The 24,434-nt window shown below is 49.0% G+C and overlaps 1 protein-coding gene across 1 annotated transcript in view; it reads left to right on the top strand.

The window, feature by feature from the left end:
• The window catches only part of LOC144754221 (E3 ubiquitin-protein ligase TRIM39-like), a 133,042-nt gene that overhangs the window by 14,092 nt on the left and 94,516 nt on the right, over positions 1-24,434 (top strand). Inside the window, exon 2 of the mRNA XM_078641808.1 lies at positions 21,039-21,134. Within this exon, the coding sequence (XP_078497934.1) occupies positions 21,039-21,134 (96 nt within the window). The remainder of the gene's footprint in view (positions 1-21,038; positions 21,135-24,434) is intronic.

Here is a 24,434-nt window from a genome sequence, read left to right as displayed (position 1 = left end):
TTTCTGCCCGCAAAAAGAAAAAATGATGGACGGAATACTGAACAATGTCAAACACTTACCCCCAGTACGAGGAGGTCAGGAATTTCTCCACCCACTGCGATCCTGCGCCCTAGGGTGCCTGAGGAAGAGTTGTCATGCCTCAGGAATGCGGGAGGCCGTTGTGCCCCGGCAGGGGTGCATACATGGGCACTAGAACACTCCAGAGACATAAGGCCCACTTCCATGAGGATATAATTGGAGCTGTGCTTCCATTAAGCTACAGAACCTTTAAACATGCCTTTTTCAAAGTGGAATACTCTGCAAAAACAGGCTCCATTGATTTTAAGGCTGAAAAGGAATGATTACGGGTAAAATAAAGTGCGCAATATTGCCGCTAAATTTTAATTTTTGTGCCGCTAAATTTTAATTTTTGTGCCGCTAAATTTCAATTTTTGTGCCGCTAAATTTGCAAATCTATGCCGCAATATCCTGGGGGGTCTGTATAGTTACACATATCATTGTCTTAAGGCCTGCGCCCTCTGACTCGCCTAGTGCTGATACCACTCCTATGTTTCTGTATTTCTCTCAGGGGGACCATATTTTTCCACATTTTTTCGTGTCCCCTGTGTTAGAAGTGGGAGTTCTTATCCCTCACCGCTGCCACCAAATGCTGGAGGCGGGAGTCCCCGACCTCTCGTTTCATAGTTAGGCTAACTAAGGACACTGTCTTAGATAGCCCTGCTCACCCCCTTAGTAGCTTGGCACAAGCAGCCAGGCTTATCTCCAAGGCACAAGTGTACAGTATGTGCAACCACACTCACAGCAACCCAATGATGTCATCACAAAACGACTCCACACCAGTTTTTATAAAATGAGTATAATCTTTATGTAAGAAGTTATACGATATGACCACGTGATCCAAAACCAACATAAGAATGGGTAGTATTCCTTCCGGTGGGTAGGTCGGTTCTAATCCCAACAACTGCTTTTAACCAACAGTTAAGCTCGCTCTAACCATTTCCAAAAGGTTTGCAAGTCGTATTGCTAGAATCACCCACGTTGCAAAAGAAAGAAATACTGAAATGCGTAACGATATTCTCTTGTGCTGTGCAACAGAGAAACCATGCCCTACGTAGCGCCACAGTCATGTACTTTGCAATAGAAGGAACAATGCAATGCGTATCCCTACCAGCATGCCCTGTACCAGGAAGAAACAAAGCGAGGCATCACACTACAATCATGTACTGTGCAATGAAGAAATAATGCAATGCGCCACGTTACAATCCTGTACTCTGCAAGGGAAAAATAATGCAGTGCGTAGCGCACCAAGCATGTCGTTCGTCTGGCACAAATGAGGTCAGGCATCATACGACCATTCAATAGTTCGTTAGCAGCAATAAAGCAAAGTGTAATACGACAGTTTAGGTGCTCCGTTAACAGTGCCCACAATATGGATCAATGATGACAAAAAAAGTACTGCTTCTCACTCCGGCCCCAGTACTGCCCCTCCTTGGGCCAGCACTGGCCAAGATCCGATCCGAAGCAACAGGCTCGCGCAGCTGAGAAGCGAGAGGCAGAGAGTGTCCCTCTGGGTCGGCACTCCCACCCCAGGTGGTGATCCACATTACCCTGGGGGGCGCGACCCCACTCGCCTCTCCTACTTCAGCGACTTGGGCCTTGATCCAGAACTCTGACACTGGGTACGGCGAGCTTGGGCCGGCGGCTCAGCTCTTCTGGGGCTACCGGTCTGGGCCGCTGCTGTTTCACTCCGAGGACCGATGACTAGGCCCTCCTTCCAGCGGTCTCAGTGAACACCGAGATCCACCCTCAGCACTGTGGAGACTTTTTTTTTTTTTTTTTTTTTTTTTTTTTTTACTTTTATTTTTCAGTTTTATATAGTACATTCATAAAACACCCCGCCACACCCCCAATTGGCATCAAAACCGCACGTATACACATCGACCGACTCATTAAAGCACTGTGGAGACTTACTTCGAATTCGATGCACACACTACCCAGGCACTCCTCACCAGCGCCTCAGGTTGCACCTCGACAAGCACTCTGCGTGTCCGAGATTCGCCTCTTCTCTGGTGCTCACAATGACCCGCACTCTTCATCAACGCCTCTGCTTGCACCTCGACACGCACCCTGCGCGTCCGAGTCTCTCCTCTTCTCCCGGTGCACATGATGTCCCGGCGCTCTTCACCAACGCCCTGGCTGCACCACGACAGGCACACTGCGCATCAGAGACTCACTTCTTCTTTTGGTGCACACAACGACCAGGCGCTCCTCACCAACTCCTTGGCCTGCACCACGACACGCACCCTGCACGTCCGAGACTCCGCTAACTCCTGCGTGCCCACAATCACAAGGCACAACTTCTGAGGGTCTCAAGCTTCAAAAGCACGCGCACACCGCGTTGCTTGGGACTTCTCCGTAAACTTTTATGTTCCTGTGTTTCCAAGCAGGGCGCCAGCTCACCTATGGCTCTTGGGGTTACAAGTCACAGCACAAAGCAGTCTTTTTCAAGCAGAGGGACCCAGCGCCTCCAAACACAGTCCCAATAGCCTCTCCCTTGGTTAGAACATCAGTCTCTTCAGTTGCTCCTTCTTTAGCAGAATTTTCTCTTGACCACAGAATGGGTCCAAGCTTTTTCAGTCTCAATCCATCTCTGTTTCATTCCAACGTTCAAGGGTTTCAGCTCTCAAAGTTATACCCCGTGATGTCTTTGAAGTTCGTTTGCGCTCAGGGGTCCCTGACCCCTCTCTAAATCAGTTCTGGGTGTCTCCCTCCCAGTGTCCCCTTACTCCCTTTGATACCGGGGGGGTCTGGATCATTAATCACTCAGCAGGAGATGGGTCAATTGGTTTATAGCACCAGCCAGGCCTTTTTACTTCCCGGGCTTCTCCTCCCACCCTACTCTCCAGTGCCATCTCAACCCCTCCCTGGGCCAAAACCTCTCCCAGCTCCTCTCACCTTCCAGATCCAGACAGTCAATCCACATTTCAGCAGAGACACACCGAAATGCTTGGAGCACAAAACCCAGCCACGTTCTAAAAGAGTGCTTTCTGAATACAGTCACAAAACCACCTTCACTGAAAGATGTGTTATGACACTGTGAGTTCATACATAATAAACTTCACCACTCCATTATAAACTTACAGGAAACTAGGCTAACAAACTCAACACCCAGCCTCCCCCATTCTGTCTTATGGGCAGGATGGCCTTTCAGCAGTGAAAAACGAAATGGAGTGTTTTTCACTGTCAGTACCTAACACACACATTAGGATAGATATGTCCTGCCTTTTACCTACACTGCACGCTGCCCAGGGATTACCTGGGATCTACCACATGGGTGCCCAATGTGTATGCAAAAGGGTAAGTCAGGCCTGACAAGTGGTTGCACTTGTTAGGACAATATGCTAACTTAGCAAACTGCGCGCAGGCCCTACACTGCAGGGCTGAGTTCTCCGTACGCCTTTGCATTACTAGCCCTGGCACACCCAGTGCACATCACTAGGGACTTTACTAGTAAGACAAACATACCAATCATGGCCAACCAATTACCATTACATTTTACATAGGGAACACTTGTACTTTGACACTGATCAGCAGTGGCAAAGTACCCAAAGCATCTAAATTGGCAACTCTGTCAGGAAAACGGTCAAGGGGGAAAGCAAAATGTTTAGGGAACTTTAGCCAAAAAGGCCAAGTCCTACGCCCTGCTGTTATGTATTCCCTTTTCCGCTGGGTAACACCAGTTAAGATCAATCTCCCACTCAGTCACAGTTGGGGGGGGTGGGTGTGTGACCCCCACCTACGAGCTATGTTACGCTTTGCCACTCTGGTAGCCAGGGCCGCCAAGTTCTTGTATGCCTAGGCCAATCTTCCTCATCAGTAGGAGACCCTTGGCATCCAGAGGTATCTCTTCTCCCGTGACCCTGGACATTATCGCCACCACTCCCTGACAGAAGCGAACGACTACTGGGCATTCCCATATTATATGGAAGAATGATCCCTCCACCTGGCAGCCTCTCAGGCAGTGTGATGACTGTACTTTGCCCCATTTGTACAACAGTGTGCGGGGGTAGTATGAGCGATGGAGGATTCTGAGTTGTATCAGTCTAAATCTAGACCTAATTGCTATCCCTCTAGGCACTTGCAGCGCATCGGTCCACTCTTCAGGCTCGAGATTGCCTAAGTCAGTCACCCAGGGGCGCAGGGAGGTCAGGGGATCTGATGAATTGTATATTAATTTCTTAAATATTGTAGAGGTTGCCTTGTCTGATATGAGGTCTGCCAGCAATCGGTCCTCTAGGGGGGGGGGGGGAACAGTCAAGGTTGGTCTCTCCTCATTTTATATGATTATTTCATGCATGTGTGAGCCGCGCATAGGGAAAGACCTGGGTAGGCGAGAGCTGAAATTCGGTTTTCAGGTCATCAAAAGAGAAGTGCCCTTCCCCTCCATATGTTGCCTAGATGGTCAATATCTATGGCTCTCCACCCCGAGAAGCCAGTCAAGGTGGCTACTTCCCTCAGTTGGTTGCCCACCCACAGTGGTGTCATCGCTGTCAGACGGCGATGCCACCCTAAATATTTGTTTGCTGCAAACCAGCATTCTATTACTGTTGCTGTATGGGCTGCATGATCTTGTGTGAGCCTTCGGGCGTAAAGCAGGGCTTTGTGATTCCCATTAGGCATAGCCTCCCTATCCATTCTATAGGCTGGTTCCTCTTCCAGTATATATCCATCCATTTATAACCATCAACTGTGGGGCCCAATAGTATAGCCTGGTGTCGGAACCGGCGAGGCTGCTGTCATAAACTCCTCTCTGTAATTTATTCAACGCTATCCTAGGTGTTCCTCCCTGCCAGATTAGGATGCAGAGTTCCTGAACTACCTGCTTAAAAAAGGCGGCCGGAACCAGTTAGTGTGCGTTTTGCAACACATAGAGGAGGCGTAACAAGGTCATCCTTTTGTATAACGCTGCCCTTCCCATCAACGTCCGGGGAAGCGTACGCCAGTGTCTCGTGTCTGCCTGAAATCTTTGCAGTAAGGGATAAAGATTTTCTTGTAAAAAGGACTGAAGGTCCCGGAATATGTACAGGCCCAGATACTTAAAACCTTCTTCTACCACCGGGGCTGCACAGTTAGCCGGCAGCCGCGGAGGAGTTCCAGAAAGGGGAATAACAATTGATTTTGTCCAATATATAGTGAAGCCCGAGTAGCTGCCAAACAACTCAAAAATATGCAACACCCGGGAGATGGACAAATAGGGTCTCAATAAATATAGGAGTAGATCGTTGGCATAAAGAGAGATGTGCTCTTCCCAGCCTCCAGGTGCCTGAATACCCCATATCATCGGGTCTCTCCTAATCTAATGTGCCAGTGGCTCCAATGCCATAGCATATGGTAGCGGTGACAGGGGACAGCCCTGCCTAGTTCCCCTCCCCGGCGAGAACCCACAAGACCGCATCCCATTAACCCTGACCTGTGTGAGCTGGTCGGGAAATATGTTTTTCCCACTTACAGAACTTTGGCCCGAAGCCCAGCCTGGTCAGTACTGCGAATAAATAAGCCCACTCTATGCCATTGAGGCATGAAGCGCCGTCAATGCAGATTGGGGAGATGTAGGGGTGGCTGTCATATGCAGGACTCAGTAGAGTCGCCGTAGGATATGACGCGTACTCCTGAGTGGCATGAAGCCCGACTGGTGTATATGAATAAGGACTGCCGACAATCTGTTAGCTAGAGTCTTATCTAATGCCTTCGCCTCGAAGTTTAGTAGGTAGATTGATCTGTATGAACTACAGCTCTCTGGGAGTTTCCCCGCTTTATGTATCGCCACTATCGTGGAATAGCATTGATCTACAGGCAGTGTACCTAATTCTCTGGCTTCTTTGAGCATGGCTAATAGTGGACGAGTGATTTTTAGAAGCCATACCTTTAAACAACTCTACTGGAAGGCCATTAGGGCCCATGGCTTTACCGGATCGTAGGGATCCCAGCGCCAAGGCCAGCTGCTCTTCAGATAGGCCTGCCTCCAGAGTGACGCTCATGTCTTTAAGCGTCTGGGGAGAGAAGTCGGCCAAAAATTCTGCGCAATATTGGGTAGATCTTGGACTTGCAAGAGCTTCATAATAGGACGCGAAGGCTTCTGCTATATGGGCATTTGTTGTATGGACGGCGCCTCCTTCATCCCTGATGACTGTGGCGACCCAGGACCTTTTTTTGTCTCGTTTGTCGAGCCATGCTAAGAGCTTGGAGTCCGTCTCCTCCACATCGTAAATCCTACGTTGTGTCGTCAATGCATGTGCCCGTTCTTCGTTTTTTGGCCAGCGTGTGCAGCTCGCGTTGTTGCAGGGTTAGTCGTTGTCTTGGGTCAGAGCCATCTCCCTCGATCGCCTCCTGTTCTATTTTTGTTATTTCTTGCTCCAACCTATGAAACTTGGAGGCCTCCTCTTTCTTTTTCCACTGATTAGCGCCTGTCCCCGCAGTACTGTCTTAAACCCTTCCCAGAGCGTCACGTGATAGTCTACCGTCCCTTCATTTTCTTAAAAATCGAGTTTCAGTCCCTCCTCCAGTTCCCCCTCAGCTCAGGGTAACGGAGATACCAGATGTCTATCTTAGGGAATCCTGTTCTACTAGTCTTTAGTCCCATGAGAGTGATGCATGTAGGGGAGTGGTCTGAGATACCCCTAGCCAGGAGAAGTGGTCGTTCAAAACTCCCCATTTGGTCTTGCTGCGTAAGGGAATGACCTGTGGCGAGCCGAGTAGTATCTGAATTGTTTGGTTTGTGGGTTATGTGCCCTCCATATGTCTGCCAGCCCCATTTCCATGAGGAAATCCGGAAGAACCCGTCCCCCAGGGTGTTCCCCTGCGCTGCTTAACCATCTAACTCTTGATCCATCACTACATTTGCGCCTATCCCCATCAGGAGGACTCCTGGTGGAAGCACCAGCAACAGTGCACCTATTTTGGGAAGCATGATCGAGTGTAACCTGGGCGGCACATATCCGGAGCAAAGGGTCCAAGGGCGCCCCTCCCAACTGCCCGCAAGTGCCACCCCGCGGCCTGCGTCATCGTGTATTTTATGAATTGTTAGGGGCAGAGAGTTGCATACCAGGATACCTACCCCTCTAGAACCACCCGAGTACACGGAGTGGTCGCTAGCTTATAGCCAAAGTGATCCATGGCTTTATATTGGCTACCTTTTTAGGTGTGTCTCCTGAAGCATTACCACTTCTGGGGCATGACGTTTAATGTGTTGGAGAACCAAAACCCGCTTGATCTTGTTCCCAAGGCCATTCACGTTCCAGGATCAGATACGGACTTAGCAGAGGAAACATTTGAGCTGTCTTAAGAGTGTTCTGGAGTTTTCCTTGGCTGAGGGAGATGTTGACAATATGGTGGAAGGGTGGAAAGACCTCTCCTTTGAGCAGTGTGATGATTGATGAAGCGAGAGTTCTAGATATTGGGGAGATCCCCATGCATGAATCTATTGAAGGAGGACCATTGGGTGGTGAGGAAATGGGGGATGGTTGGTAGTGAGGGGGTGTGGAAGTAGTAACATTGGATCTGATTTTGTTGATCTTGGTGAAGCAGAGGCTGATGCCATTTAATTTGTCAACTGATGCAGGGACTGTGGTTCTTGGAGAGGGTTGGTTCAATGTGTCGCTGCCTTGAAGAGGGCTTTGCTTCTGATGGATACATCACCGATGGTAGTTTTCTAGTAAAATGCTTTAGCTGCAATTAGAGTTAATGTTTTAGTAGCGTGCGGTCATCTGAGAGTTTGAACTTATCCTGTTTACGCATTGTACGCTTGTTTTCATTAAGCTCTGACATTTGTGGTGGGCTGAAGTGTTCTGGAAAGTTCCTGATTTTTTCCTACATGGATGTCTGATGAAATGGAAGGTTACTTCTCCTCTTTTCAGTTGTACTTGATGCTGAGGTGTAGAATATTCGACGGTGAAGGGGGTTGGCAAGGTGCCTGGTCCAGTCGGGGTCTGTTGGAATCTAGCGGCAGATATGAGGAGATGCTAATGGAATGAGTTCTAGTGTGTGGTCTTTAGAGGAGGGAGTGAACCAGGTTTCAGTGATGGAGAGTGAATCTAGATTGTGATGGATGAAGACATCAGTGATGTCTGAAGTGTGTGTAACTGCACAATGTGCATTGAAGAGCATTAACTACGTATGAGGTTATGATACAAACACAGTATGAATGGTTGTAATTACAAAATTCACGGATACTGTACCCTTTTTCATGCTTAGACTCCCAACATGTTCTCTGTTTATTATTGGTATGGGCAGCATACATGGTTAATGTAGTAATTTATACCAATACATTTAACATACCAGACAATGAAATATGAGTAACTGTATCGGGGGCGTGGCCAGCAGCCGAGCATGGCGGTCGCTTGCTAGGAGTGCTCCGGACTCGAGCCAACAGTATAAGCGGAGACCTGCAGCTGCGGTGTGTAGCAGTGGGGTCGCACCCGGACACTCGGCGCGATCAAGAAGGGGTGAGGTGTGCTAACCTCGCTGAGGCGGCGCGGTGCGCGACGAAGTGGTGCGGCTGCCCGGACTGATGATCCAACGCTGCGGGTCCTAGGTACGGATATCCTGGGGTCGGCGTCGAGGTATCGGACGGCGAAGACATCGGGACATATCGCTGACTTTGCCGACCGCTCCTTGGTCGAGCCTGCGCATACGGACACGTGAGGTGCGGCCTGTGATGAGACACCGGGTCGCCAATCTACGCGAGCCCGGGGATGAGACGGGCCTACTTTCCAAAAGACGATCCCCGGTGGTACATATGCCGAGACGCGGCAACTAACGCATCGGAGCCTGGTGAGAGAGGCGGACAGTACGAGCAGAAGACCGGGGCTCCACTCCCTGTGTGTGCGGTGCGGGAACTGGGCGAACAGTAGAGCCATGGATAGGCGGGCGTGCCCTATGACTATGCCGGCCTTTTAGCAACCAAGCTGCATGTTGACCTGGGACCGGAACTGTAGGGAAAAGATTGCTCCTTTGTTTCCTCCCTGAAGTGATTGACCAGACTGGCAGAGGGTCGTCACACGCTACTCATGTTCTGGAGAGAGGGGAACTGAGTATAGTGGGCTTCGATAAGCCCACTAAGGAGGCTCTACTTTGTTCGTATCCCTGCATTGATACTGGCATATCCTTTAGAAAAACCGCTATGGACATACCGCGTGTTGCTGTACCGCATTGTTGAGCCTGGATGAGCCCGTAAGGTGCGTGGCGTTCATTTGGATGTGATCTTCTGGCAGTTTACCTAACGACGCCATTATCCTTACCCTTGCCACCGGACGGGATGGGGGAGAGGTCCCTGCAGTAACATTGTCCAGTGCGCTGCACAACACTGGAGTGGACATTTGCCCTACTAGAGATTGCTGTGGTGCCAGACGGGGACTATAGGGAGCGAAAGGTCTCGTGTGAGCGCAGTCACTGCACGCAGGGGGCAAGTACAGCCTGGCAGATTTGATACCTCCACAAAGACCGACGGCTGAGAAGAATTTTACGTGTGTGTGACGTGCCACACTTTTTTGGTGGAACTTTCTTGTTTCGTATCTTTACTCTAGTGCATACTTACATCAAGAGCAATGAGCAAGGTAGGACGTGCCAAACCGAAGCAGCAGGACCAGTGTGATGCGGACCAGTCACAACTAGGTCTTGGTGGTACGGACGTGGTGATGAGCTCAGGGTATGTCCGCCCGACTAAGGAGTCTAGTACGGAGGATAAACTGGACCTTATTCTGAGAGAGGTACGCGACACACGGAAGGCGCTCGAGCTTCAAATAGGGTCCCTCACCACAGGACCAAAGTAACTCAGAGCGGACCATGTCAACACGGTGGAAACAGCGAAAGAGCACGGAATGTCACTGGCGGAGCTGACTCCTAAAAAAAAAAAAAAGCAAACGGAGACAGATGTGAAACAGCTACAAACACAAGTGGCCACTTTACTGGAAAGGGTGGAAGATGCGGAAGGGAGGGCACGAAGGAATAACATTCTGGTGATTGGCCTGCCGGAGAGAAGTGAGGAACCTGATGCAGTAGGGGTATATGGAGCAGTTGTTTAGAGACCATGTCACGGCAGAGGAGCTCTCCTCACAATATTGCATAGAGCGGGCGCATAGAATACCTACTGGGAGGCCAAAACCGGGCGCTCCTCCAAGACCCCTCATCGTAAAGTTATTGAACTAACGCGATAGTGATGTCCTACTGCAAAAAGGCAGGATGGTGGCGCCGATCAACTTCGAGGATTTCTTTATTCCCGGATTAGACGATGCTTGTACAGAAACAAAGATCCTCCTTTATGGCGGTGAAACGGCGACTTAGGGATCTGAAGCTACAGTATGCCTTACTGTTCCTGGCAAGGCTCAAGGTAATACATGAACCGAAATCATATTTCTTTGAGAGCCCTGGTGATGTTGAGGACTGGCTGGAGGTAATGGAACTTACCAATGTGGAAGAAAATTCTGCGCTCATGGAGGAGAGACACAAGTCCTTCGAAAGTGCCTCGACTGGGCGTGGAGGCCGTCAACTGCGGAGGAGTCATGGACGTACACGAGTTACATCGCAACAGATACAAAAGACCAAACAACAGGCGGTGTTGGCCACTGCGCCCTTCACGAATGCGCCAAAGATGATCACTAAATCCTCCACGGAGGAAGAGGACTTGCACGGATCGGAATCCGAGGGCAGTGTGGCTTTGTTTCCTTCGGCGACTCCACAGCTGATCACGGACCTGTTTGGGTGATGGTCGCACACAAGTATTGTAACCTTTCTGTTGTATTCTCCCACCGTAGCTGCGCTAGCTTGGGCTCCTTCCCTAGATAATATGGTTACTTTATTTTAGGCACCATTTGTTAGTGCTCTTGCACCGTAGAAGCTCAACCTAGCTGTTATCTGCTACAAGGTGCCATGTGCGGAGTGCAGGCGCAACCCCCCATATGGCGATGGCGCTATGTCTGTTACCTTTTTGTTTTCCTTTTGTTTATTCAATTATTGTGTTCATTGAAGATCCTTGTATGTATGATGGATCAGTTGTTGTGGGTTTTGGTCCGATGCAGTTCTCGGATTGGACAGAGTATTTGGGGAATGGGGGGTGGGGAGGGGGGCACGTGCTTGAAATGTCTACCATTGTAGTTAGGATGGTCTGCCGATCTGCTGAATTGTATCTTTATGCAATATGTTTAATGTCAAGATGTATACTCTAGGGACATATAAAATTATAACTTGGAATATAAGAGGTATGGGTACAATACATAAATGGCACAGGATACACGCCCAATTGCAGCGTCTGAGGGCGCATATCGTCTACTTGCAGGAGTCACACATGATAGAAAGTGAGGTAGTGAAACTCCGAAAGAAATGGAGGGGGCAAGTGTTTTCCACCCTCTACTCATGCCAGGGGTGCCACGATCTGGATAAGGCACGGGGTGCCTTTTGTTGCGCAGGAACAGAGAGTGGACAAATTGGGTAGATATGTGCTGGTCAAAGAAACATTGGATGGCCAATTGGTAATCTTGGGGAATTTTTATGCACCCAATTTACGACCAAGACCACTATTTGAACACGTTGAGTGGGGCGCTAGCGGGCTGGGAGGCATACCCGTGGATATTGGGAGGTGATTGCAATGTAGTACTAGATGTATTACTAGATAGGTCGCACCCACCAGTACAGGGCACTGGGGTACATAAACAAGCAGAGGCACTACTAAGATGGACAGAGGGGTGGGGCTTACATGATGTCTGGCGTATGCGTCATCCGCTCCATAGGGAATACTCCTAATATTCCGTGGTGCACGATCTCCACACGAGAGTAGATCGGCTGCTCTGCTCCAGCGGGATAGCGATGCAGGTGACTGATTCCACTTATTTCCCCAAGACCTTCTCAGATCATAACCCCCTGGAATCAATCATCACATGGGGTAGGATACCCACGCCTGTCCCAACGTGGCACCTCTGGCCACAACTTCTGGAGAATCAAGTATTCCGGAATACCCTTTCTACCACTATCGAACACTACTTCATTGACAATAGTAACAATGCTACGAATAGACTGATTGAATGGGACGCATTTAAGGTGGTGGTACTAGGGAAGGCTATTGGTACGACGGTGGGAGTGAGGCAAGAACTGCATAAATCACTGATGGAGTAGGAGGAGACATTGGGCAAGCTAGAAAAAGAGGCAATTACGGTTGCGGAGAAAAAAGCCCCCCTACAAGAGGCGCGAATCCGCCACGCGGAACTGTTAGAATCTCTGAGAGTCATGGACTATGCGGCATACACGAAACGTAACCACAGTGAGGCCGACAAGGCAGGTGCGTTATTAGCTCACATTATACGCGACAGTCCCCAACCAGTGGTTATACCTCGGATTATCACAGATACTGGGAACATAGTTTCCACGCAGGGGGGGGATTAATGCGGCGTTCCGCGACTATTATGCCACATTACATGGGGTGTCTAATTACTCTGACGGGAACCAAATAGTGGATTTTTGTCCACCCTAACCTGCCTCACCATTCCAGAGGCGCTGCAAAAGGGACTCCTAGGACACATTACACCACAGGAGATCAGAGTGGCGATGAAGGGGCTGCCACGCAACAAAACACCTGGCCTGGATGGGCTTCCCATTGAGTTTTATGACACATATGCTGAGGTACTGGTGCTCAGATTAGTGGATCTTTATAAAGAGGTATGGTAAAAGGGCTTTCTACCTATTACGACGGCCCACGCCCTGGTCATTACACTGCCAAAGCCAGGCAGAGAACACAGTTATGGCGAACTACCGACCATTATCGTTATTGTCCACGGAATACAAAATTCTAAGTAAAATATTAACAAACAGACTATTACCACATCTGTCCAAATTGATACATGTAGACCAAACCGGTTTTTTGCCTGCTCGCAGCACTTCCCTTAACATAAGGAAGTTACATTATTTACTAACAGAGGCCCCGAAGCGTTACCCACATGCCGGCTGTCTTTCGCTGGACCTTAGACAAGCCTTCGACTCTATACACTGGGAATATATGTTCCAGGCACTGGGTAAATTTGGAATACCGATAGAATACATAACGTGGATACGAATATTGTACAGCGCCCCCATGGCACGCACTAGGACGGGTCGACACTTATCAGAGGAATATACTATACATAAAGGGACGAGATAGGACTGCCCGTTGTCCCCCCTCCTTTTTATTTTAGCATTAGAGCCACTAGCCCTAAAGTTGCGACAGGATTTCCAGGACTGGGGCTACAAATAGGTAACTCGACTCACTTATTTTCGGCATACGCCGACGATATCCTCATGTATATATCTGATCTCCACAGACCAATGGTCGAGCTGTTTGAGGCTTTTTACAGTTTCGAACGTATATCGGGACTCGCTATAAACATCACCAAAATGCATGCATTTTTCTTTGTGGAACGCGAGGGCGTGGCAGTGATAAACATCGGAAGCGCTGATATCCAGGTCGCACAGTCGACGTTTAAATATTTAGGCATACAAATATATAGAAAACACGAAGACATGCTGGAGGGCAATCTGAATAAAGCAATCAGAGCATTGAGAGCTAGTGTCGCTTTCTGGAGTGCGTTGCCGCTCTCTAACAGGCAGAGCAGCTATTGCTAAAATGGTTGTATTACCGCGATTGCTCTATTATTTCACGAATTTGCTGTTGGTTGTGCCGCAACTTACTTTTAGTCTACTCGATACTTTGATTACAGATCTTATCTGGGGTAAGGGCAGGCGCGTATTAGCCTCCAAAAACTACAAATCGGAACTAGTGCGGGTGGCCTAGGTATGCCTGATTTTTGTGCATATTATTATGCCTGTCAGCTGCAGTGGTTGTCGGATTGGACAGCGGGCCGCAACCTGCAAGAAATTGACTGTACTGCTGCAGACTTTGATAGCGGGTTACTAGACGCTTTGTTACTGCCAGGTAACCGGACCCCATCAGATCTCCCCCCGTTACTGCAGACGTCACTACGGTGCTGGAGAGCTGCGCTGCGATATACTAACACGGAGCAACGGTACACAGGGAATATACCATTATTAGGCATTACACTAGCAAGTGGTAGGCTTACGAAACGCAAATTGACACCCTGGTTAGATTCGGGTATTAGCACTGTGGCGGATCTGTTTGGAGAAGAGACATTGATGGATCATGATACATTTATAAATCAAACTGACGCTCCGGCGAATTTGTACTTACTGCATACAGCACTGCTTAGATTTATTAAGACGCATTGGGCCCCACAGAGAACTGCCCCTTCGGAGAACAAATTCATTCAAATGGTCTATTACATGGGTGGTGGGCGCCATCTGATTAAACGGTTGCATGCTGGTATTAGTGCACACATGAGGGTCCCCCTGCAACAGCTGAAGACACTGTGGGACTTCGATTTGGGGAAAGAAATGTCAGAGAAGGAATGGGCGAGAGTGCTGGAATATCCCAGAAAAATCCCACGTAATACCAAATTCATTCAACTGATTGTGGATCCAGTTCCCAATAATATCCTAAAGCAACTGAAATCTTCCCATTTGGAGGTAATTCTCGATACCCTCAATACTTCTTTCCTACAATCTACTGTACCTACCCTTTGGAAGCATGCAATGGTGAACCCCTTATTAAAAAAAAAACAATGGCTGACCCCGAAGTACTGTCCAACTACAGACCCATCTCTCTCTTACCAGTGTTTTCGAAAATTTTAGAAAGACATGTCCACTCTCTTCTAACACATTTTACAGAAATAACAATTGTCTGCATTCCTCCCAATCTGGCTTTCGAGCCGGCTACTCCACTGAAACAGCACTTTTAGGAGTCACCAAAAAGATCCGTAAGCTCCTAGATGACGGCCAAACAGTTGCCCTCATTTTATTAGACCTTACTGCGGCCTTTGATACCATCTCGCACAAAAGGCTTATAAATACTTTGAAAAACACTGGTGTATGGGACGCAGCACTTGAATGGATTTGTTCTTTTCTAGAAATTCGCACTTTTCAAATTATGTCAGCCTCAGCTTGCTCAAAAAGTTTTACTTCACCACATGGAGTACCCCAGGGCTCAATTCTTAGCCCTCTGCTTTTTAACCTGTATGTTAAACCTTTAGCAGATATAGCAGACAAAGTGGGTCTCACCCTCATGACCTATGCAGATGATTCTCAAATCATCTTCTCCCTTTCGGATTCTAGTCCATTGGCTCCCTCCAATTTTAAACAGTGTCTTACTGATATTTTGACTGGATGACCATAAACCAGTCAAAACTTAACAGAGATAAGACTGAGGTTCTTATCTTAGGACAACATAAAGACCTTTGGAAATCCTCCCATTGGCCTACTCAAATGGGAAATCTCCCTGTTCCGACTAGCTATGTTCGTAACCTTGGTGTTATTGTGGACAGTGCCGAGGTTCAAACTTTCTAGAGTGGGTGGGCGATCATTCTCCTATCTAGGTCCATCTATCTGGAATAAATTTCCCACCTTCATACGAAAAGAAGCCAACTATTACCGTTTCCGAAAAAATGTCAAGACCTGGCTGTTTGATCAGTAACATCTACGGAAGGTTTCTGCACTGCTGTTTGCACCGTCTTGGCGCCGGGAAACCCTTTTTGGGTAGCTGTGTGCCTTATAAGCTTAACAAATAAATAAAATAAATTACATCGGGCATATTTACCCCCGAACAGACTAGACAAGATGTTTCCCCAAACACAGCACTTATGCCCGAGATGCCTTTTGGTAGGAGCAGGCTTTATACACATGGTATGGGAATGCCCGAGGCTATGGAGATATTGGGATACAATACGACACATGACTGAGGAGGCCATGCAATACGCCATTACTGATACACTGGGGGAAGTGCATTTTGGGATTACATGCTAATGCCACTTCCCATAGAGTTCAATACCGATTTATAGACCTTGCATGTATTCTGGCTATTAGAAATATCACTGTGAGGTGGAAATCCCGTAAGCCACCGTTAGTGCGTATCTGGCACACAGAAATGCTACGTTGGGGTGGCGTAGAAGGGGCGGCGCTACGCAGAGAAGAAATCAGGGGCCTGCGTAAAACCCTGATCTCCCTTGAATGGGAAGTTATGCTAGAAGGGATGCAATCACACGATTTGCACCCTGTTGGCTAGGAAATGGCCGTCTAGTACAGCAATGCCTCACGTAGAGTGTACACAATAGAGTACGGCTGGGACTTAATGCAAGGCAGTGTGTGCGGACCAGACATTTTAGAATCAAACGTTTTTTATTGAGCAGCATGATATTATTTAACACAGCTAGGCTGCCTACATCCAGCGGCCGGCAGAGCACAGTCCAACAACACTTAAACACAGCCTTAGGGCCTACACCCCTGGGGGCGACCCGGCGAAGATAAGCTATAGCCGCGTGGAGCAACCAGATCTTGTAATGATACTGCATTTTATGGAGAAGAAAAAACAAACATTAACATGAAAGCAGAAACCAACCCACCCACCCCCTCCAACCCCCCCCCACCATGATCCCCCCTCCTCCCGCCTCCCCACTCCGCATCAGCCCTGCCTGCGCCTCCGCAGCTGCCCACTTCTGCCGCCCAACCAGCACACAACCATCAAGATCTCCCTAGGAGCTGGCCCTCACCGGCCCCAACCGAATAAGCTGCAGGATTTGCAAGAACTTGGGGCATGTCACATCGCGCAAATCTCGTGATAGCAAGCGTATGAACGGTTTCCACAACTCCGCATATGTCTCACCCTTACCATCCACACAAAGCGAGAGTCTTTCCATACCCAGCAGTAGCCACAGTCGTCTAATCCAATTTCTCGGGTCAGGGGCATCAGGGGAGCGCCACTGCGCAAGGATGACAAGGCGCGCGGCCAGTAAAGCTAGGGCTATCTGCCTACCCCGCATGGAGCGCAAGGGGAACGCTTTGGGGTGCGCTAGGCCCAACAACACGTACTCGGGGGCTCTGGGGAGTGTAATGCCGAATGCGTCGTCCACATCGTCCAGGACCTCCTGCCAATATCGCACTAGTTTGGGGCAGTGCCAAAGCAGGTGCGTCAGGGTGCCCGACGCTCCGCAGCCCCGCCAGCAGAGACTCGGGCATTTGGGATCCCACGTGTGGATCCTAGCCGGGGTGTGATACCAGTAGGATACCATTTTGTAGGCCGATTTGGCCCCGGCCACATTAGCAGCAGTGTGGTGTGCACGATAGTGAACCTTGTCCCATTCCTTGCGAGTCAACGGGCGGCCCAGCTCCGTCTCCCACCGAACCTGTGCCTTAGTGCACTGAGCATGCGGACGCGCTGGGAATCAGTGCATAGAGTTCGGAAATGAGTTTGCGGCCGATTTTTTTTTACGGACAACCCAACGCTCCAGCTTTGTCATGGGGCGGGACATGTCAGCCACATTAGAGGGTAGCGTGACCCAGTGAGCAACCTGCGAATAGAGAAAAGCGTCAGATTTGGGAAAATCAAAATGGTCTCTACGGAGAGAGGAGAATGGGATCAGCCCCTCCAGATCGAAGAGGTGGCCCACCCTCTTACAGCCCTGTTCCCTCCAGCGTTGAAACACCGGCGAGGCGCAGCCCGGGGGGAACTCCGGATTGTCTACAATAGGCGTCAAGGGTGACGGGGAAAGTGGTCCAGCCCCGCCTGCGCGCCAGTCGGTCCCAAGCGTCCAGCGTTGGGAAAGTGACCGGTGACGAGTACAAGCCCCAAGCTCTATGTTTACGTGGGAGCCATAATTCACGCCAGATATTGCTGCCCGCCACTGTTTGGTCCATGAACAGCCAGTGTTTCATTTCATTTCACAGCGGTCTATTCCACTCGAGAATATATCGCAGGCACGACGCTTGATAGTATGCCTCTATGCAGGGGAAGCCCAAGCCACCCTCGGCCCGCGGAATCGTGATCCGGAAGAGCGCCAACCGCGGACGCTTATGGTTCCACAGAAATTTGGTGAGCAGCCCCTGTAATTTCTTCAACGCCCCCGGTGGAGGACGCAAGGGCAACATCTGAAAGAGGTAGAGGATGCGCGGGAGAATCGTCATTTTTACCGCTGGCAGTCGGCCAAACCAGGCCAGCTGCAACCGGGACCAGTCCGAGAGAGACTTGGCCGTCTGTTCAATCAGGAGTCTGTAGTTGAGGGCGACAGTCTGCGGGATTGTAGGTGCTAATCGGATTCCGAGGTATGGAATGTCCGAGTGGACCCATTGGAAGCCGAAGTCCCGCTGATGATCCTGGACGTCCCCGGCCTGTACCGAGACATTGAGGATCTGAGATTTAAGGAAGTTGACCTTGAAGCCAGCCACCGACCCGAACTCCCGGATCTCGTGCGAGAGGTGCCGCAGAGAGGAGTGAGTGAGTGAGGGTGGGTGAGCGAGAGGATCACGTCCTCGGCGTAGAGACTCACCTTGTGATCTTCTGCGCCAAAGCGAATCCCTTGGATGGGCGCGTTGTCGCGGAGGCGTTGGGCAAATTGCTCCATATAGAGCGCAAAAAGCAAGGGCGACAGGGGCCAGCCCTGCCGCGTCCCGCGTGTGATGGGGAAGTGCTCCAACCGACATCCATTGACCCTCACCGCCGCTCTCTGGGAGGCATAGAGGCAGCGCACCCAGTTGACATAGGTGTCCCCTAGTCCAAAGGTCTTTAGGACCGCAAACGGGTACGACCAGTCAACCCGGTCGAACGCCTTCTCGGCGTCTATGGAGAGGAATAGGGCCTGCGTCCGGGACCGGTGCACCGAGTCCATTAGATGTAGGAGCCGCTTAGTATTTTCACCCCCCTGTCGTGTGGGGACAAATCCCACCTGATCAAGCTCAATAATTCCATCCATGTAAGGGCTAAGGCGCGCGGCTAAAATGCCCGAGAAGAGCTTCATGTCAACATTGAGGAGCGAGATGGGGCGGTAAGAGCTGCACTCCTTGGCATCTTTACCTGCTTTGGGAATAACCAGACCAGACATTTTAATGAAGTGGATGTCCACTGGGATTTTTCGTACAGTGTGTAACGGGTAGACGGAGACCGTGTCCTCAGGGGAGGGGGGTGTTGGGATGTTATTATGGACGTTCTTGTATGTGTTGACTTACACTGTACTTATGAGCATACATAGTATGGCTATATGCATAATAAGTATTGTGAAGATAACAGTTCATATGCATGTATGTATACTTCATGATTTTTATGATATAGCACCTTGTTATGCATTGATATGTAACAAACTCCTCGAATAATTGTGCTGTGTGATTTGATACTATGAAACTCAATAAAATATGTTTAAAAAAAAAATGAGTGACTGTATCTATCAGCTCCTGTTAGTCTCCCATCTTTGACACATTTCGGTGTGGCAACTTTTCGTTGTTCCCCTCCAGGCAGATGGTGCTTTCCAATGATAGGTCCAGTTTGCCTCCAACCTGGCTCAATTATAGTATTTGATAAGTTCATGCTCTAACCAGATCCTAACCGTGGCAGCAGGCTATCCGATACCTCTGTAAATGAGCCGCGCAATGTTGGTCCTGACGCGGTGGGGGCTCAGCTACGTCATCCTTCCACATTGTTCGAGTCAATGATGTAGCACACGTTACTGTAGCTGTTTCACAGGTCCTGGGGAGGTGCACTAAGCTTCGCCAGTAGCAGTGTTAGTGAGACAAGTGTCCTGGTTGTTGCAGGTAGTCGCTTGGTATATGTTAAAAGGGCCGTTTCAGAGGTTGAGGTTACTTGTATGTCTATCATTGCATAAACATACTCCAAAGACTGCACCTAGTATGCTGCAATATGGGAACAGTGCCAGGAAAGGTGTAGGAAGTCTGCATTCGGTGCAGAGCAGCGTACACTGTTGGTTGCAACCCCTGCCCCATATTTGTCTTAAATGGGGTGCTGTAGGCTTGATGCAAAAAGTTGAAGTGAAAGAGTCTTGGGGGACCATTTGCCAGTTTGTTTGAAGCAATAGAGCCATTTTTGCTCCGTAAATGTGTGGTCCTGGGGTGTTTCCCACTCAGCTTCAGCAGTTGGGACAATCAGTGGGGCATCTGCCTGTGTTGTCGTGTATAATTTAGTGGTCAAGTGAGCGTTGGATTGCAGTAGTAAGAGAAAGAAGAGGGCTTTGTATGCTCTTGGTTCCTGAGGAAAGGATGAGGTAGTGCGCTTTACGAATGGTGTGCATGCGTACATTTTTCTGGTAGTGTAGTTCGTATTCGTCGGCTGACTGTGGCCAAGTCTATATAGGCGGCACCAACGAATAAATCTCTTATCGCAGTAATCCCTCACTCTCTTATTCTCTGGAGGTCTGCCTGTCCGCCATGAGTGAGGATAGTGGGTGGTGGATCAGGGACTGTTTGGCATATAGCTCAGGGTAGGCTGAGCATTTCTGATGTCCTCACGGGCAAGTCGTGCACTTCTTGATTGAGTTCAATGCAGTACGGCCCCTGCGAGGTGTCCTCCCTGTCGGGGCACGCAAGGGTATTGATGTGCTGTGCCTCGCTCAATTGCGAAGTGGGGCATATATGGCAGGGGGTGTATCCAGTAGTGTGTGTGCTGTGTCTGTGTGCAGTAATAATACATCTCAAAATCTGGTGTTGCTAATCCCCCTCGTCATACGGCAAAGTGAGTGCCTACCAGTTTATTCTGGGCCGACCTCCTGTCCATGCTAGGGTGATAGGTACTTTCACTTAGTGCTTTGAAAATGTCACTAGGACAAAGTTTATTTTTTTAAGTAGGGACATTTCCAAATGCCATTATGCGTTCAAGCATGAAAGACTAATGTCTTTATTATGTAGAAGTAAGTGCCAGTGATTAAACTAATTTACCTGGAACAGGAATTCTGGCCTTAGGTCCTTCCTGATGCGAAAAGGTCCAAATTGGTGACACCTGTGTCTGTGATACTTTGGGCTGGTACTTACAGTCTTGATATGCAAAACAGATGTATACAATCTGTATATGTGTGGCTGGTACTTAGTCTGGGCATTTGTTTGGTACTGTAATGAGATTTGTTGTAAGACTACACCAGAGAGATCTACACTTATTTTTTGTACTCTAATCTCCACAGGTAAAACTTCAAGAGTGGCTGCGTATTCTGAAAAAAGAAGAGGAATATATTTTGGAGTCCAAAGTTAAGGAAGGGGAACAATATAAAACCATGAGGGTGAGTTGCTGCAGTAGGTGCTGTGTGTCTGTATTTGCCCAGGTACTTGTGTGCACCCCTTAAAGTTCAAGACACACAGAAGCTGATGAGACACCCTACAGACTGGGTCGTGATACACACTTGGTAACCAGAGTCACTTATGTTGGGCATTAGTGCTGAAATCAAGGCTGTGTTGTAAATTAACAAAAATAAAAAATTAATCTCCTCATCCTAAGGTAAAAGTTACATGTTATGTTATGCACTTTTATGCACATAGTGTGTATTAGTGTATATATTTACATATGTGGTATTTTCTGGCAGTATATGCCTGTGTGTGTGTGCAGGCATGTTCGTGCTTGTGTTACAGTATGTGTTCAATCGATGGGTGGTTCTGGAGTTCTCTTTGGAAGTGCATGCATGCCTGTGCATCTCTATAGTTGTGTAGTGTATTTTGTGGGCATGGTTAAGTGTTTGTGTGTGTCTTTGTATGTATTTTGAGTCCTAGAATATGCCACTATCCATGCACATTTGTGTGCATGTGTGTTTGAGTGATGTGTATGCTTTAATCTGAATTTATTGGCTGTGAGTTTGTAGTTCCATATGTGAATGTCTGTCTGAGAGTTTGCACATCACACGGTCTGGTGGTATATTAGTAAGTGCAAATACATGTGTGCATCTTTAGGAGTGTGTTCCACACGGACTTTGTTGTATCTATGGTTCTGGATATTTAAATCTGTGAGATTATATTCACTGAAAAAAAAACAAAGGTTACAAGGACGTTGTAGTTAGTTTCAGATTTCACTTGTACAAAACCATTGAAATTTATCAGTAATAGTTGCCTGAGCTAACTATAACCTACGCCCTGCAATTAACTGATTATGACCTCATATATTACATTGCTGTCGACATGCTCAGTGACCTCACTGATGACATCATTGACATTCCAAATGACATCCTCCAGTGCGTATACGTGTTTCCTAAAAGTTTGAGAGTTAAAGATATATACTAAGCTACTGCATAAGTTAAATTACTATTCTTTATGCACTACTGAGTGATATTGTTTCTTATATATGCCATCTGAGTGGCACTGTAACTGTATCCGCGTTAGCAGGGAAAGAGATGAAAACTCTGCTTCCAGCAAACTGGAACACTTTGACAGATCCCACTTGCTTTGTTGGCGGGAGCTGTTCGCCCCAGCCAAGCAAAAGCAAACAGTTATGTCCCGGGGTGAGCACCCCGGGTCATAGCAGAAGCAGACCCTGGAGGGTGGCGGTCCCCAGAGCCATATATGGCTCCAGGAGAGGGGCGGCCTCCCTCCTTGGATTTGCATGGGCCGGCTCCGGGGAGGTGGCTCTCTCCGGGGAGGTATATGGCGGCCCCTCCCTGTATTTTTTTACATCAATTTTAATTTATTTAGCCCCGGTAAGGTGAGGGCCACCAGGTTCTTTTGAAAACCCTAGGAGGGGGCTCCATGCAGCATCCCTCCTTTAAAAAAAAAAAAAAAACACACAGCCCAAGGTAGGTGGCGGTGCCCAGTGCATGAGAACCCACCTATATGTTTATGTTGCTTCGGAGAGGTGTTTATACCTGGGGCACGGGTGGGGGGGGTCTACATGACCCCCCAATGTTTATTCATTTTAGCCCTTGGGAAGTGGTGGTCCCCAGGGTACAGTGGGGTGACCGTGCAGCCCCCCCTAATTAACAATGGCATGAGCCTCGTGATTATGAAGCCCTTGAAAGGAGGCTCCTTGCGCACCCCTCTATTTTAAAAAATAAACTCTGCAGGCCCCCCGGACTTGGCCCACCTGGGGGCTCGATTTAAAAACGAGCACGGGAGACCACACTTATTATTATATGTTTTTCCTTCATTTTTTGCCACAAATGTGCATAGCTTTTTTTGCCCTGGTTGGTTCCCTTAGGGACCCCAGGACCAAGGCTGCAGGGTTAAGTTATTTTTGGGGGGGGGGACTCGGCTGAGAAGAGTCCCAAGATGGCTGCTAACACTGCGAGGTTGAAGTGTTTTCCCCATGCAATTTTCCATAGGAAACTTTAGTCACGGCTACAGCCCGAACTGCTGAACGGAATTACCCCATATTTGGCAAAGAGGTAGCCCTTGGTTCTGAAAGGTGCCTAAATGGTATAAATCCGTTCAGTAGCTGCTGAGAAAATCAAATGTAAAAACACACATGTATATCTATGGCCGCGGAGGATCCGCGCAACCTTCCGATCATGAGCTGTATGCTAATTGGCTGTCAACACTCCAAACCAGGAAGTGTTGGCAGCCATCTTGTGCCTCGGTAGAATCGAGGCACAAGAAAACAGAAAATAAACCACGCAAAAAGGGGGCAGGGTAGAAACACCCTGACCCCCTAGGCCTGCTTAGGGGGTCCCACAAATTTTTTTTTTATTTAAAATAAATGTTAAAAATTTTTTAAAACGAAGCGCGGACTCCCACGCTTCATTGCTATTCAGCCCCCGGGTGGGCCAAATATAGAATTGGGTGGGGGCCCAAAGGAGTCCACCAGCCCCGGGGATCGCCACCCCCGTGGCTTTAATTAAAAAATGATTAATCCTGTGTGGGTGGGGCTTAAGCCTCCCCCCACACGCCCCGGGGACTGCCACCTCCCCGGGGAACTAAGTATTCTATTTGGGGGTCCGTGACTGACCCCCCAGCCCCTGGGACCACCACCTCCCTGGGGCTTTTGTAATGTTGGGAGGGGGGGGCGCGCGGCCCCCCTCCTGGAGCCCTGTCATGGCCCTGGGGACCACCACCCCCCAGGGCCAGCTCCTGCAGTGTCCCGGGATGCCCACCCCCGGGACACTGTAGTTTGCTATGGCAGGGCGGGAGCCTCGCGGCTCCCGCCCTGCAATAGAAAACTGCTTTGGTATTTGGAAGAGAGCAGGAAAATTGCTCTCTCTTCAAAGTACCAAAGACGATTGCTTTTCTACATGGGGAGGTAAAAGTAATACCGGCTCCCGCAGGACGCGGGGAGCCGGTGGGACCATGGGGGATTTGAGAGAGGGCCACCCCCGGGGGCTGGGGTCCCTGTGGCTATTAGTGGCCCGGGAGGGGGGCCACGTGGCCCCCCTCCTCAGGAATAAAAAAATTAAATAGGGAAACAAAAGGCCGGCCCCGGTGGATGGGGTCCCTGGGGCCATAAATGACCTAAGGAGGGGGGCTAAGCAGCCCCCCTCCTAAAATTAAAAAGAAAAAAAAAGGCCAGGCCCCGGGGCCAAAATATTAGGAAAAGAAGGGGGGCCCATACAGCCCCTCTTATTAAAACAAAAAAAATGAAAAAGAAGGCATTGCGCCAGAGGCCA

Source organism: Lissotriton helveticus, chromosome 5_1 (assembly GCF_964261635.1).
Source record: "Lissotriton helveticus chromosome 5_1, aLisHel1.1, whole genome shotgun sequence".
Lineage (NCBI taxonomy): Eukaryota > Metazoa > Chordata > Amphibia > Caudata > Salamandridae > Lissotriton > Lissotriton helveticus.
This window is presented reverse-complemented; position numbering and strand designations above follow the sequence as displayed.